General features: G+C 38.3%; 1 protein-coding gene across 2 annotated transcripts in view; it reads right to left on the bottom strand.

Moving 5' to 3' along the window:
* DCTN4-p62 (dynactin subunit 4) overlaps positions 1-17,747 on the bottom strand; it is a 124,573-nt gene that overhangs the window by 39,000 nt on the left and 67,826 nt on the right. For both annotated transcript variants that reach the window (XM_089237925.1, XM_089237926.1), the window contains exon 9: positions 10,468-10,541. In XM_089237925.1, coding sequence (XP_089094051.1) covers positions 10,468-10,541 — 74 coding nt within the window. The remainder of the gene's footprint in view (positions 1-10,467; positions 10,542-17,747) is intronic.

Genomic DNA, 17,747 nt, shown 5'->3' with positions numbered 1-17,747 from the left:
GCACTGAAAATAAATTACGACTTGTTAGATTTCTTTGCACTACTGCTCCCACATATGTACAAATAAAAGACTGGCAGATGTACATTTGTGGAGGATTTGATGATCCAACAAAATGTTTCAAACTAGAAGGTTCTTCATTTCCTGAGGTACCTGAATTGAACCACTAATTTTATCATAAGGAAAAAAAAACACTACCTATCATCATTAAATTAATCTACAACCTCTGACAATAAAGTTCAGTGAATGAAGTCAGAACGGCCGATCTGGCAACACTGGCGAAGCAAAACGCTGCACATGCGTAGCGGCAGGTGTTGACCATCTGCCGGCACCGTTGTTCAGTTGAGCGTCGTTTGTGTTCCGTTGACTTGTTTTAAGACTTGTCCGTAAGACTTGTTTTACGAAGTGCTTGTTTAATGCGTTAGTTCTTAACTGAGAACAGGAAAATGAACGAACAAAAGATCAATTTAAAGTTTTGTTTTAAGCTTGGCAAGGCACCGAAAGAAACTCACTCGATGCTGGTACGTGTTTATGAAGATCAAGCACTGTCCATCAAGTGTGTGTACGAGTGATTCACCCGTTTTAGAGAAGGCCGGGAAAGTGTTTCGGACAACCCCCCATCATAGCATTATCCACAAGGAACTTCTACCTGAGGGAACGACGATGAATGCTACAAGGTACATTGAAATTTTGACCAGTTTCATAAAACATCTACGCAAGGTACGACCTTAGTATGCACAACAAAGTTCATGGTTTCTTGTTCACGACAATGCTCGCCCTCACACAGCCAATATCGTCAAACAGTTCCTGGCAAAAAAGGGGGTGGTGTAAATTGAACATCCACCATACTCGCCAGATCTCAATCCTCCAGACTTCTTCCTATTCCCACGACTCAAACTCGCTTTGAAAGGAAAAAGATTTGACGATATTCCTGGCATCCAACGAAACGTGACAAGGCTTTTGAACTCCATCCCAAAAGAAGACTTCTTGCAAAGTTTCCAGGACATGTATAGGAGATCTCAGCAGTGCATAGTAATGGGAGGTGACTATTTCGAAGGACAGTAAGGTAACTTCCGTTAACATTTCATCTACGTTAATGTTACAGGACTATTCACCGAACTTTATTGTCAGAGGTTGTATAATGACTCTATTTAATATGTAATATCTAATGACTCTATTTAATATGTAATATCTAATGACTCTATAGCATGTGCTCAATGAATTTCTTTGATACCTAAAAGGAGAGGATAAAAAAAAATTGACCATAAAATGGACAGGCAGCATCCAGAGCTTAATATTTGAGCTGCTGTGAGCTTATATCAATTGACAAAATGTGGTCCTCATATTTTGCATACTCAAGTGCCTTTGGCGCTTGCACTATTAAGTAATAAGTAGTTGAGCAGCAGTTTCACCAATACAGAAATATAAATGGGTTGGTTCTGCCAGTTATTACTTTAAAGCATTTGATACATTTTAGCCTTAGAGCAGGATACAACAATGCAATAGTATTAAATAAATTTTATGTTATGGTTTGCACATTTTACGTTGATATTTTCAAAGGTGTAATTTGTTATTTTCTATTATATGAATTACATCACATTTACTTTGTTGGGATTCAAAGGGTAAAAGTCATAGGGGGTGGAGATAGACTTCAATGGCAAGCTGGGGGGGGGGGGGGGAAAGCAAGATGATTTAAATTCATCTATACAGTAATTATTTTACTTAATTTTTTTGTACAATCTTTTACGTATATTTTGCATTGTAATGTATTTTATGTTATTTTAATTTCCTGTTAACGTTTCTCATTTTCCTATTTTTAAGTATTATTATCTAGTTTTAGCAATAGTGTTAGCCTCGACCTCGACTAGTGTTGAGTAGAGCTTGCGACGTTTCCCTGATCTAGGGGTATAGTAGTTGATTCAATTGTAAGGGGTGTTTGGATAGGGCAAAGTTGGAACTCAAGGTCGAAGCATTATGGGAAAAAGTTAGGGTTTTAGAGGGCCCGGTTATAATGGAGCCACTTGTCATTGAGACACCTATTGGTGAAGAATCTCCACGCACAACGATAGTTTAGAGCATAGTCTCCCAAACTTTTTGTTCCATCGCCCCCTTCATCAGAAATTTTTTCCTCTCATCGCCCCCCCAACTCACGTAAACCCATAGGATCCTATGTTAAATCAGTAGGTTCTATCGCCCCCTTGGACCATTCCATCACCCACCAGGGGGCGATATCGCCCACTTTTGGAAACACTGGTTTAGAGCATAGTCTCCCAAACTTTTTGTTCCATCACCCCCCAACTCAAGTAAACCCATAGGATCCTATGTTAAGTCAGTTGGTTGTATCGCCCCCTTGGACCATTCCATCGCCCACTTTGGGAAACACTGGTTTAGAGGGTAAATGGGTGGTCATGGATATGGTAGCGGGGATAGTGATAGGGGTTTAATCATCAGTAATTCTATGGTTAGGGAACACAGTGTGTAGGGATTTTTGGGGTTTCAAGCACTGTTGTCTTCCTGGGGGGGGGGGGAAGATTAGCAATGTTCGAGACGTTTTTCATTCCTGAAAGTTGCCCTTGCGGGTAATTCTTTAGGTGGGAACGAATCAGGTAGGAGCAAATATTAGTGAGTCTCTGTCGGAGTACCGAGATTTACTATGATCGCGTAGGGAGGGGGGGCTCAGAATTGGCAGTAATTCTAGTATTGCCAAGGGATAGTAGGCGGTATAGGAGAAGTATCCACCAATTAAATTTAGGCCTGAAGGACATTTGCTCCTCACTTGGGGTCAAGTTCTTGGAGCTTCCCACATTTCTTGATAAGTGGCTTTGTTGGAATGGGATCCATCTAAATAGGGAGGGTCTGGGAGGTTTACGATAGGCTTAGATCAGGTTTTTACTCCCAGACTACGTAGTCTGGAATGCAGGTTAGTTAATTATAATCACAACAGTACTGACGGGGAATTACCCACCTCTGACTTGGATGGCTTCTTGATTAACACTAAATCACTGGAAAATTAAAATGTATGCTAATTAATGCCAAGAGCTTGGGTAATAAGAAAGATTTTTTTTAGAAAGTATGATAGTTGTGGAGGGCCTGGATCTTATAGCCATTACAGAATCTTGGGCAAACGATGGGGATGAATTTTTCTTACACATCTCAGGATATGATATAGTCCTCCGACGACGAGATGAATTTTCGCTGCATCATGTCACGTCAGATGATTTTATTCAATTTTTTTTTGGTAAAATGATTGCACATCGAGAAAAGTTCATCAGTGACTGAGCTTTCACGATTGGCATGTCCTTCTAGGATAGAATAGAATCGTTTGACGTGACATGACGTGCCGTAGCCAAATCTCATCTCGTGGTAGGAGGACTATACTTTTTTGAGAAATAGATCTGATAGGAAAGGGGGTGGAGTGTTTATATATGTGAAATCATGTTGGAGTGTAACATGCGGAGAAGTGATATTGAAACTATGTGGGTTGAGCTTGAAAACAAAAGACATAATAAACTTATTGTTGGGGTTTGTTGCAATCCACCAAATACAAATCCAAACTACATCGCCAAATTTCATGATGGAATTTCTTACATATGTAAGCATAATAGGGTTATCATACTTGGGGATTTCAATTACCCGAGTATTGATTGGGAGAACCTTTCAGCTAAAGATCAGTATGAAAAAGACTTTAAGTTGGTGCTTAAAAATTTTTTGTATCAGCATGTATCATAAGCCACTAAAGGTACTGCTATTTTGGATTTAGTTCTTACTAGTTCCAAGGATCCTATTGAACATATTTCAGTGGGGAATGAGTTTTCTTCCAGTGATCATCGTGTCATCAGTTTTCACTGTAACTTTTCTTCGGATAAAGTTGATACCAAAAGACTGGTTCCTTGTTTTCGGAGAACTAACTTTGATGTTTTGAGAGGAAGGTTAGTGGAAATTTTCAAAGACCACTTGGAATCAGTATGGATGCTAAGTCAATGGGAAAGTTTAGTATGAAGCTGTCCTGTGTTTTGTATGAGATTATACACTTTGTTTGAAAAAGCCGTGTTTGTACATCGCACCCTCTATGGTTCACAGATGGTGAGAGTAACCATTATCTTGAAAAGAAAAGAGCATTCAGAGAGTATAAAAGTGGATGAGGTGACCTATCATTGTTTACTGATAAAAGAAGAGCGTTGAAGAAAGCGATAAGGTATAGTAAAAAAAGTTCAATCTAGGTTGGCAGATAACACTGGCTTTGACCCAAAATCCTTTTTTGGATACGTCAATAATGAATGTAAGGGGACAGTTGGCCCCCTCTCAATAGGAGGGTCTAGGTAATAGAGCAATGTAGTTGATCAATGACTTTTTTGCATCGGTTTTCAATGGAGACAATGATATTCAATATACAGGTATTGCATGGTACTAAAATCCTCAATAATATTCAAGTGGAAGACATGGAGGTCCTAAAACTTCTAAAAAATGTATGTGCAAGCAAATGCACCAGGACCAGATGATATATATCCCTGGGTCCTCGGAGAATGTGCTAATGAATTGTTGGGGCCAGTCGCACAGATCTATGGGAGAAGTGTTGCTGAGGGTATCATCCCAAGGGATTGGAAACTTCCTAATGTTGTTCTGATATTTAAGGGTAGTAGAGGAGCTGTGTCCAATTATCATCCAGTGAGTTTGACGAGCTCCCTCTCGAAAATTTTGGAAATTATTATCCAAAGGCACTTTGTGAAATGGATAGATGAGAATAATGTATTGTCGGATAATAAGCATGGATTGAAGAAGAGGAAGTCGTGTGTGACTAACCTCCTTTGCTTCTATGATCATGTGATGAAGGCGTTGGGTAAGGGCAAAAATGTGGATGTTGTTTACATTGATTTCCAGAACGCATTCGATCGGGTCCAACATGGTAAACTCTTGAAGCATTTACACGAGATTGGGATGGGGGGGGGGGGGGTCAACTTGTTGAATTTTATAGAATCGTGGTTAAGAGAAAGGACACAACGAGTTATGGTGAACGGGGAATTCTCTGGTTGGACAGGCATCACTAGCGGAGTTCCTCAAGGAAATGTCCTTGGCCCCATACCTTTTTCACTTTTTATAGATAAACTCGATCAGGGTATCAATAGGATTGCTAGCAAATTCGCAGATGATGTGAAGCTAATAGAGGTAATCTGGAATCAAAATGATAGAGAGTTGCTCCAGACCAACTTAAACAGGATTGCAGCATGGGGGAAAATGAATGGAGCATGACATTTTGGTTCAAACAACCCACGTTTCTCTTACGAGTTGAATGGTGTCACTATCCCGGATATAACTAGGGTCACCGATTTGGGAATTCTCATTGACGAGCGGCTTAGGTTTTCTGAACATTGTTCAGCGGTGGTCAAAAAAAAACAAATAGAATTTTTCAAAAAGGTATTTTCTCGTTCTCCTAAAGTCATTCTTCTCTTCTCCGAGGCTTAGTTCATCCTGGACTGGAGTATGCTGTAAGGTTTTGGAGACCACAACTACAGAGAGACATAGACTTGGTTGAATTGGTTGAAAGGGTGCAGAGAAGAGCTACGCATGTTCTTATTGCCACACGAGTTTGAGCTTGTGTACTTATATATAACAAGCATTACACAGAAACAAACTTCACGTCAGGCTCACTACACATACACATTCCAACATGTACCAATTCGTTAGAAGTTCCGCAAATGAATATGGACAAGGTGCACGTCTGGTTCAGCAGCTTGGGTTTTCTGAACATTGTTCAGCTGTGGTTGAAAAATTGAATAGAATGCTCGGTTTCATTTTCAAAAAGTTCTCTTTGCCTTCTCCTAAAATCATTCTTCCACTTTCCCGAGGCGTAGTTCATCCTGGCATAGTTCCGAGGCATCCATAGTACTGTAAGGTTTTGGAGGCCATACCTACAGAGGAACATAGACTTGGTTTTTAGGGGTGCAGAAAAGAGCTATACCTGTGTCCTTGTTGGCACACACAGCTTGAGTTGCTGAGAGACTTCATTTTTTGCATATGTTTACATTGGATGAACGCAGGTGTTGGGGAGATATGATCGAAGTTTTCGAAATTTTCAACGGAATAGATAGGATGGACCATGAATTATTAGTACACTGTCAATCGGCTGCTTTTATAAGGAGACACTGGTATCAATTGGTAAGGGACAATTCTAGGTTATAGTGTGTCACAGGGAATTTTTATCTAATAGGGTTGTTAATAAATAGAATTTATTATCTCTGGGATAAGCTATTCCAACACAATTGACATGTTTAAAAAGAAATAAGATTAACATGTTGAGGTAAATGGAGAAGCTATCTATACTTAGAACGTCTAGTTCTAAGTATAGATAGCTTCTCCATTTACCTCAACATGTTTATCTTATTTCTTTTTAAACATGTCAATTGTGTTGGAATAGCAACCATAAGTATTCTTTATGGGCATTGTATAATACACTCATTGCCATAAAAATTTGCGCTGAGGTAGACATGCCGTATAGGGGAAGAATCATCGGGATGATGGAAGCTGGGTGGTCAGCTCGGCGAGTAGCTCGTCAACTAGGCCATTCTGATTTTACTGTGAGGAGGTGTTGGGACCAGTGGACAGAAGAGACGTCATTTACATGGCGACCAGGTTCAGGACGCCCTCGACAGACCAATCATCGAGAAGACCGTCACATCATCCGAAACGCACGCGTAGAGCCAACTGCCTCATTGACCGCTATCCAGACACAGGCAGCAGCTTCACTATGGGCCCCTTTGTCTTCCCAAACCATCGCAAGGCGCCTGGCTGAAGGACATCTGGTATCGCGGCGCCCATTACATGTGCTGCCAATGACACCAACCCACCAACGCCTCCGTTTGGAGTGGTGTCGAGCACGACGGGATTGGACTGCAACGGAATGGAACCAGGTCGTCTTCACCGACGAATCGAGATTCAACTTGAGCAGTGATGACAATCGTGTTCGCGTGTGGAGGCCCCGTGGTGAATGCTTCAATCCTGCCTTCGCTTTACAGCGACACACCGCTCCCACAGCTGGTGTCATGGTATGGGGTGCTATTGCTTACGATACACGGTCACCCCTAATATTGATCCATGGCACAATGACAGCCCTGCGGTACGTCCATAACATCCTTCAGCCACATGTGTTGCCATTCATGGCAGGGCTCCCAGGATCCATTTTTCAACAAGACAATGCTAGGCCACACACAGCAAGGATGTCACAAGACTGCCTCCGCCACATTACCACCCATCCCTGGCCTGCTCTATCCCCAGATTTGTCACCAATCGAGCATATCTGGGATCATTTGGGACAGCAAGTTGGACACCCTACGAGGTTGGTCGAACTAGAGGCGCATTTACAGTAACTGTGGAACGAGATGTCTCAAGACGTCATACGGAACTTGTATGCCTCAATGCCCGCTCGTATCGCATCGTGCATTCGCGCTAGAGGGGGTCCAACAGAGTACTAAAACTTCTGTTCATCTGTACTTTTTTCTGCAATAAATTATCCTTTTTCTTGGATTTTCTAATCACTTACTTATATCAATGTAGTACTTACATGTGTAAAATTTTGTTTCATTTTGACGACTTCTTCTGGGTGTGCAAATTTTTATGGCAATGAGTGTATTTCATCATGCATATATAATATTGTTGTATTTGCATTATCAATTTGCATTATGTTGTATGTTTGCAATATCATATTGTTTGTATTTGCATTTTTAATTGGGTTGCTGTATTTTTGAAATATATGACACATGTTTGTTATCTTTTTCTCAGCCACCTCTTTGGACATTTTGCCTGTAGTGGTGTTGTATTTGCAAATCTCCCAACAACGGCCACTACTGGTACTGTGAAAATGTGGCCACTATTAAGAGGTGGTCGTTATTAGGAGAGGTAGTTTTATTTATGAAAAAAACAACTGAAATTTGCGGTGTATGTACATAGCATATGAAATAGCAGTTATCTTACAACAGTAGAAGCCTTTTCCATTCTGTAAATGATTACGAGAAATATATGAAATATATGATTATATTTTGATATTATAATACATGATTAATCTATCTGCACCACCATTATGATATTCTAAAATTCAGGCTTGCAGTGCTCAGGTAGAACAAAAGCGAGAAAAACTGGTATGTGAGGCAAGACAGAGTACCAGCAACCCCAAATAGTTCTTTGTTCACATTGGACCTTCAACTAGACCAGTGTTTCAAAAGTGGGCGATGGAATGATCCAAGGGGCGGTAAAAACTATGGGTTTTAGTATATGACTATGAGTTGACTTGAGTTGGAGTGCGATGAGAACAAAAAATGTGGAAGAGGGGGCATGATAGAACAAAAAGTTTGGGAAATTATGAACTAGACCTTTCCAGGGCATCATTGAGTCCAATTTGATAGCTGAAGACACAGGCACTGACATACATTCTTGTTGGAAAAAAAAGATTGACAAATCCCTCTCAAAAAATTAAAATCCTTTACGTTTCCATTCCTATTTGCGAGTACAATTTCTTTTGGACGGAACCATCCCTTAGACTAGAGTGTTCCATGAACTTGCATATCCTTCTACTCATTAAGAGTTTTGACAACAAGTCTCTTTCTTCTGTTGTCCCTATATTATCTCCACAATTTTTTCCTCTCCATTGCCTTCAATATACTCATCTAGCATTTGTACTCGAGGAAAGAAAGCATCCATAATCTTTTTCCTCCCATAAAGTTTAGGGAGTGGGAAAACATTTAAAATCAGCTTGAAAATTATTTTTCTCATAGTAATATGTGTATTTTTTTCTCCAGACTCCATGTTTAAAGTGGCTGTTATTCATAAATCTTTGTTTGGAGATTTCTTGTAATGTTAAGTCTATGGGATATGTTTGGTTCCAACAAAATATGGCCATTGTTCGGAGGTGGCCATTAGAGGAGGTTTTACTGTATATGTTACACTGCCAAAACCTGACATTGGCCACCTCGCAAACTGGCCAATGTTCGAAATTCAGGCTTTGGCTGACCTCTATGTGTCAATTACTATATATGGATCACTAAGATATCAACATTCAGATTCCTTTTATCATTAGGGTTGCCATAGCTAACCATATTTATTAAGGTTCGCTATGACTAATACAAATACAAGGCTACAAAAGGCAAAATGCCCAACGAGGTGGTTGAGAAAAAGATGTCCATAACAAATATGGATGTCATATATTTCTAAAATACAGTATCCCAATTAAAAATGCAATTACAAAAACTAGAAACAATATATATATATATATATATATATATATATATGATAAAATATTATACAATGGCCATGAAATATATTCATGATTGTCATTTATTCTAAGTATGGATAGCTTCTCAATTAACCTCGACATGTTTATCTCATATTTCTTTTTAAACTTGCCAATTGTGTTACAACTTACTACCCTACGGGGTAAGCTATTCCACTTATTTAAAACCCTATTAGAGAAAAATTCCCTGCAACACCAGAACCTAGAAAATTGTCCATTACCTATCAATACTGGTATCTTGTCACGCAATCGATTGACAGTAACTAATGGTCCATCCTATTCATCCCATTGAAAATTTCGAACACTTTGATCATATTTCCCTGACACCTGCTTTCATCCAATGTAAACATATTCAAAAAATGAAGTCTCTCTTAAAAACTCAAGCTCTGTGTGCCAACAAGGGCACGCGTAGCTCTTCTCTGCACCCCTTAAACCAAGTCTATGTTTCTCTGTAGGTATGGTCTCCAAAACCTTACAGTACTTCAGTCCAGGATGAACTACGCCTCGGAAAAGCAGAATGATTTTAGGAGAAGGCAAAGAGAACTTTTTGAAAATGAAACCGAGCATTCTATTCAATTTTTCAACCACAGCTGAACAATGTTCAGAAAACCCAAGCTGCTGAACCAGACGTGCACCTTGTCCATATTCCTCTGTGGAACTTCTAACGAATTGGTACATGTTGGAATGTGTATGTGTAGCGAGACTTTTTAATGGGGAGATCGGCTCACATTTGCACCTTGAAGTTGGGAACCAAGAAAACTTAAAGCTGCTCGTCAATGAGAATTCCCAAATCGGTGACTCTAGTTGCATCCAGGATAGTGACACCATTCAACTGGTAAGAGAAACATGGGTTGTTCAAACAAAAACGAGAGACCATGCACTTGTCAAATTATAAATGGCCATACTTATCACAAAAAATATGTCATATGCATGATGACTCTGAATCATAGGGATTGATTTAGGGATATATAGGGCCCGGCAAAAGCCAGAATTTCGGACACTGACTGGGTCAACTGGGCTAGCCAATTCACGAAGTGGCCAACTTTGGGCTTTGGCAGTAACATATATATATGCATAAACATTTGATCAGTCGGCTTCGTCATTGATGCTGGGGATGGGAGCATATCTCCGCTCATGTTAAAAAATATTTAAGCAAACAACATAGAAACAAAAAAAAGATACAATATGCTTACAATGCTGCCAACTGAATCTTGAATTTGATGGAAGATGGATTATACTCTGGTTTACTAAGGTTGTGCTCACATTCCTAATTTCAGAATTTTGAAAAAATAAGTCCTGAATATTATGCAAATATAGTAATAAATAAAATAAAATTGAATCACGCATAAAATAAGCAGCTGCATAGTATTACAAGAAAAACTGGTCATATCTGCTTGAATATGTGTGATACAAGGGTGTATCAGGGTTCATGCAAAATTTTCTAAATAAAAATTAAGGAGTTTTTAAGGAGTCATGGCAAACTTCAAAACTTGCAAGTTTTACAGCAAGAAAAAAACGGGGCAGGGCACATATGCAAATTTATATATATATTTAATTTGCCAAACTAATTTTCCCTCCTCTCAAAAATATAGAAGTAGTAGTGGTTCAGAAATTACAACTTTTGATTTGTTACCCAGCATTATAAGAATTCATAAAATAATCAATCCACATACAGATAATCCATACTTTTCTGTTGTCCCCAAAGTGTTCTAAAACCTTCAAGTTTCGGTTAAAAATATAACTCATAACAGCATCACATAAATTATAAAAATTCTAAGTGATATTTACTTCCCCTCAATTATTTAAAATAAAAAACCAAAGCTGACAGATTTTTTTTACAAAATTATTTGTATTTGCAGTAACTCTTTATTCACCTGTCGTTTAAAATGGAACAATACAAATTCTTTAACATTAAGATTTTCAATTTTTTTGGCATTATTCCTGCTGTCTTCTTGTTTTTCAGTTATACTTAGAAAGAAATTGTTGCAAAATGGGAGCAAATTTCAGGATATTCAACACGATGTTTGGCGATTTAACACTCGTTATTTGACGAAATTTACAAATTAGTACTCATAATTTGGCGGACTAGCTCTTTTATTCATGAAATGAATTTTTTTCCATGAAACATCGGAATTTCAAGCAATGACGATCGGCCATAGTAATTACTGCTGCTTGCAGTGGCAACTTTTTTTTTTCTTTTTTTGAAAACGGCAACTGCGGTCGGCGGTTGAAAAACACTGGACTAGGGTAAACCATCTTGAGCTGCACGATCAATGATATGATCAGGGTTTCGCGATGAAAAGCCCAATGAGGGGGCAATAATTTGAATAAGGAGCTGCGGTTACCACAATCCGATTTTCAGGGACAAATCCAATACGCATCTAAATTCAATTTCAATCCTCCAAATTTTATAGAGGACTATTAGAGGACTTTATTTCAAATTTTGCGTAATATTTTTTTTCATAAAATAAAATACTGCTTAAAAAAAAAAAAATTTCAATAGTAATATTAGTAAAAAAAAATTTTTTAAATACCCCTTAAAATTTTGGAGAGGAGTGAAATTACTCTTCAAAATTATTTTCTCAGATAATTCTAAATACGACTATGGAAGATGCAAGGAAGGGGTGGTGCTGGAGTATGAAGGAATAAAACACGCTCTCTGGGAACTAATCTTGGCACGCAAAAACAAAACTTTTTTTGTGTCCTTTTCTGAAAGTCTGGGAATTTAATGCGCTGAGCACGTCATTGTACATACCAGGAGAAATATAACTATTTATAGAGGAGAAATATAAGTATTTCTCTATTTCTCCTCTAAGGTACATACAAGGCAGATATAAAAGTATTTCGAGGGGGTTTCCAAGTACAAAAAAAAACAAAACAAAAAAACAAGAGCTAACGCAGAAAATAACGAAAATACACTATAGGAGAAAGATGTTAATTTTGATGCACAATTTCCACCACTGGTATTAGCATCATTTTCTGGCGGGAATGACAGAACTTAGCCAACTTCATTATTTCAATTTAATTGTCCATTTTTGCAACAGCATGACAATCTTCCTTTCCCGTTTTTCTCAGCATATCAAAAGCTGGTGTGGCCACTGTAGTCCAATCAATCAGGTGTTGTTATCTTTTAGCTGCTCTGGGCGTCCGCAGAGCTTTCCCACCCACTACAGGGTGGATTTGAAATCCCTATAAAGAAATCTTACCCCCTCCTCTGCCATGCCTTGTTTTCTTTTTCCTTTTTTTTTTCAGGGACCTTCTTTCAACATCAAGTACTACTCATCATCACCCATTCATTAACCTTAGCAGGAAATATTCGAGGGTGGGGAGAAAGTCGTGACTTTTTTTGTAGAAACAGCTGGAAGGATTTTAAGTTTTTAAGGGTCCTCAAAAAAGAAATGAAATTTAATGACTTTTTAAGGAGTTTTTAAGAACTGTATGAACCCTGCTGTATATCTCAAAAAATTAAAAATCCTTGCATTTACTGTACTAAATCATTGCATTTTCACCTACGTGTGTCCCGAAGTAATTAAAAAAAAAACTATATCTCGAAGGCCAAACCCAATGATAGTTAAAAGGAAACGCAAATTCCTTTTCTTTTGTGCAAGCCTGGCTTTTCTTTGTAAGTGAAAAAAACTGATAAGAAAAGATTATTTGAATTACAGTTCATTGTGTTGATGGGTCTTGTCAATCATAGGCGAATACTACAATTGACAGGGTAGATGGCATGTGGTTTGTTTAGCATGGCAAAAACTCAATAAACAGACAATTAAAAAATGCTTCAAGAAAGCTGTAGGTTTGGAATTAGTCATCTCAGTGATGGTCAGATGTTATGATAAGAGATCTGGTGGTTCACTGAAATTTCACGAAATCTCAGAAAAATGTTTAAATGAAATTTCAGAAAATTAGGGCATTATTAACCGTTTAAAGGTTAATAATAGTTTAAGGCATAGTTTTTATTTACAAAAATATCAGATAAAAATTGATTCAAACATTTCGAGTTTTTTACCGTGTATAGAGGAGAGTTCGATATATGTTCTGAAATAAATTAGGAAACTTCAGGTCGATATAAAAATTTTCGGCAGAATTTTGAAATTTGACATTTTTGGGGTATTTTTTCCCCATTTCGATTAAAATTTTCTAAAATTTCAGAAGTAAATTGAAAATTATTTTGTGTTTCTACCACTTAATATATCAAAGTAAATGAATTAGTTTCTTTGTACTGTTAAACGTTAAAGAGCTAAGCACATTAAAAAATGCATGTTCCATTTATGGAACATAATCATTTATGGAACATTGGCCTTTCAAGAGAGCAGGATTCTAGGGATATCTAATGCGCAGTGCGCTGCTTCGATTTTACCATTCAAACCCCAGGGTGCTGTCATTGTTTGCCATGTATATAGGGGCTAATTCTGGGTAGTATGACACAGAGGAATGTGCTTTCTGAGGTGGATTGTTTATATTGGATGAGTACGTTTTATTCTTGCATTCTTAGAAATGTATATTTTAGCAAACTGCAGACTAATCAAACCGAGTTCGACAATCTTAGATAGTCTTGTTGTGTTCAGCTGAATGTAACCATATCAAAAAGATATCTAACATTAGAAGAAGCTGTAAGATATTTAGAAACTCTTTCAGATTCCTAATTAGAGGATGTAGATATATTCCAATTACATGCTAATGAAAATGGGAACATCGTGGATGAAGATGATATTGTTGAAAATCATCTATCTAGTATCAACAGCTCCAACTGATGTATGTGAAATGCTAGGTAATTTTGCAACAATGAGGATGGGTTGTTAGAAAACTCCTGAAACGTGTTCTTCAAAAGATGTAGGGCAAAAAAAAGGAGCAAAATGTAAGTGCAACACTCAAGTTTCAAGAAAAAGCAAGACAGTTTTGAGCAATCCGAAAAAAAAATTATTATATGGGATAAAAAAAAAATTCTTTCCAGAATCCGATCAAAACCTCAGCTCTGGATTCCATTGGAAAAGATTCACCATATGACCATTATTGCACATTGGATAATTCATTCAGAGTGTCGAGAAACGGATCTTATTTCTCATTTGGAATTCCGAAGAGAAGTGACAATGAACCTTCTACGATCTAAGGAGGGGTTAATTATTCATCCAGATCCCTGTTGTCAACTGGAAAAAAGATGTCAGGTCATCTGATGGCCATTATATTGTGTCTGCGACGCAAGGATGGTGTGCGGTTTGCCAAAACAAAACACTATGTATAAATCCTACCAATGTGACAAACAGGTCCATTAAATATATATGTTTTTCTTCTTTTATCACAGACTTTGAATTCAAAAAAATTTGAATTTTCTGCACTCATTTTTATGTTAAAAAATCGGTATGTGTTGCGAATTTGAATTTGTAGTAGAAAATAGAAAATTTCGTGTGATAACTGTACTCCAGAAATAAATAATCGTGAGAATATAGGCGATACCAGTTTCTGCTTTCACCTCTCCCCAAGTGCCAATGTTCCATTTATGGAACATCGTGAAAAACAAAGAAAAAAATTTTTTTTCTTCAAATTTCAAACTCGATGTATGTATAGGCACGCAAAAGGGCCTCAAATTCCAAATTTCAATACAATAAGTGACTTTGTTCATAGTTCGGCCTTTAAATGGTTAAAAACACTTGAAGCAAGAAATTTCATTTTCCAATTTTGTGGAAATGGACAGGTGCACTAAACACTTGCAGCACCTTGACTGACACTGAAATTATTGCCAGGGTGTCTACCAAAAGCAAAATTCTGTGACTTTTCAGGGACTTTATGACTTTTTCTCATTTGCAGGGCTCTCACTCAAAAAATTAGAAAAAGTAGGGTGGAGGAGGATACATCTTAGACAACATAATCATAGAATAATATTTAAAAAATCCAGAGAACTTTCTTCCCCCCCCCCCCCCATAGCACTATTTCAGTATCCTGTAAGATTCACTCAAGCCAAAGCAAAATGACAGAAATGACTTGGTTACAAAACAATTTTTGGCCAAAATAGGGTTTTAAGCAACCGCAGATAACTCTTTTCTGCTCTCCTCACAATATGTATATTATATTCTTTTTTGGGAGTCTTCCACAGTCAAGTCTGTCAACTCTCTTCAACAATACACACAGCAAATTATGAAGATATGTAAGGTTTTTTTTAAGAATTACGCTCTTTTGATACTACTTCCACAAGTATAGTGCAAAATGTGTAAATTACAGTCTGATATAAATAAGTCTAGGTGGACCAGATGGTTTTTACTGTGTTGTCCACAGGATTAAAAAGGATTTGTTTAAATTTTAGTGTTCAATGCCAGAGTAATCATTTTGCCCCAGTGGCAAGATGCTCGTCTTCCACGTTAAAGTTACCATCAAGGTCTGCAGGTTCAAATCCAGGGAAGAACAGGAGAAATACACCCTTCCAGAATGGGTCAACTTCCTCCATAAGGGTCCCTAGCCTGGAGCTCTGTTGTACCCCCCGCCCCATGAGCACCACAAAAAATTTTAATTCATATTCATTTTACCAACGGCTAAAATCTAAGAGCCCCCAACAAAGGAGTGGGAAGTCAATATTCAGATTTTTTTATGGGCCCTTATACATGGATTTATAGCAAACTCTCACTGCTAAAGTTACAAAAACAAAGATTCATCCAGGGTCCACGAAATGAAACCTATCAACTTCCCCTTCGGGGACCCTGACCTGGAGCCATATCAACTCCCCCCCCCCCCCCATGAGGGTCATGAAAATTTTTAATTTGTATTAATTTCACAACAAATAAATTCCAGGGTCACCTCTGACTGGATTTATCTCGGGCTTCCATTGTTGCAAATTTTACAATGTTATATAACAAAAAAAAGATTCATCTAGCCCCCCCCCCCCAACCCCACTGCCGTCACAGCGGTGGTCGGCTGAAGTTGGTTTTCTGTGGTTCTCAACTTTAAGGCGCGAATGTGAGCCGATCTCACACTTTAAAAAGTCTGCACAGAGAGCAACAGACCTACAAACAGTAAAAATGTAATTCAATCATAACACATCACTCACTTCACTCCTGAAATATAGATAGCAGCTTTGAAAAATCAAACACTACATACGCACTCAGACTGTTAGGTACATACGCACAGTTACACTTCCAGCACAACTCACTAGGTAGTAAATCACCCATAGATGGTGATAGACCTCAGTTGTCCTCGGTTTGAAAGAAAGTCCCCGGAAATCACTCACTCACGCAATCTGGGAATGTGCTGGTGCGGGCCACTTAAGTGATTGGGAAATTTTCCTCGGGCCGCTCAATTGAAATTAGAATTCACCATGAGCTACTTGAGTGATCTGGAAATATGCCGCGAGTCATTTAAATGAGGTAAGAATGTGCCACGAGCCACGTAATTTATCTGTAAGTGTATCGGGGCCACTTGAGGCAGGCCACATTTAGGGCATCCACATCATGGGTTGAGCACATGTATGCTTCAAAATAAGGAGCTGTTCAAGTATTAAGTCAGCAAATTTTTAGCAATTTTTGACCCCCCCCCCTTTCAGAAAAAGTCAGCAAAACTCTCACCTCCCTCTCATTAGCACTCTGACCCCTCCTTCTTAACGCTTATTGGCGGGATCAGGGACATACAGCCATAAGCAGAGATTGACTTGGAAGTCTGGGGGGGCAAGGTCATTATTGCTGGGGGGCACGATGATGATGATGTCAGCTTATATACATATATACATTAGATCAGTCGACTCCACTTTTGACGCTTGGTATATACATACTCCCCCGTATCTCAGCCCATGCATACAGGGTGGAATCTGGGTTGAGGCTACCCTCTCCCCCAGATAAAAAAAATTTTTTTTTAATGCAAAAATATTTTTTAAAAGAATTAAAATTTCGAAAGAAAATATCTTTATATGTTATTATAATCAATTTCTGTTAATTTCAATGCTATTTGAAGGATAAGAACTCAAATTGGTCAAGAAATTCATTGCAACCCTACCTCTAAGCCTTTGGTAACCCTTGACCCACGGTAAACATTTGGCCTGTCTCCAAATCTATTTTTGTAAAAATGAAACAAGTGACACATTTACAGATCACTTAAGTGACCCGTGACACAATTCCAGACCATTTGAGTGATCTGTGGTACATTAAGAGATCTCTTGAGTGAAATGCGACAAAGTTTTAGAGAATTGGTGCGGCTACCAGTGCAGTTCTACATCACTCAAGTTATCCGCAGCACATTCCCATATTACTTAAGTGATTCGCGGCATAATCACGGATCACTTGTATGATGAGCAGCACAGATCCAGATCACTTAGATCCGCTAATTATTTAGAGATCACTAAAGTCGCTCTGTAGGGGACTCAATAGGGAGAATGTTAGTTCAGGTGCCCAGAAACTAGTGAAAAGTTTTACTCGTCTTTCGCGCACCAAGTAAGACGCCATTAAGAATATTTCATATTTTTATAAAGGTGGCTGATGACGTAAGCATCAACCCC

Source organism: Pholcus phalangioides, unplaced genomic scaffold (assembly GCF_987345545.1).
Source record: "Pholcus phalangioides strain wild (caught in Gottingen) unplaced genomic scaffold, Ppha-v1.0 ptg000010l_1, whole genome shotgun sequence".
NCBI classification, from domain to species: domain Eukaryota; kingdom Metazoa; phylum Arthropoda; class Arachnida; order Araneae; family Pholcidae; genus Pholcus; species Pholcus phalangioides.
This window is presented reverse-complemented; position numbering and strand designations above follow the sequence as displayed.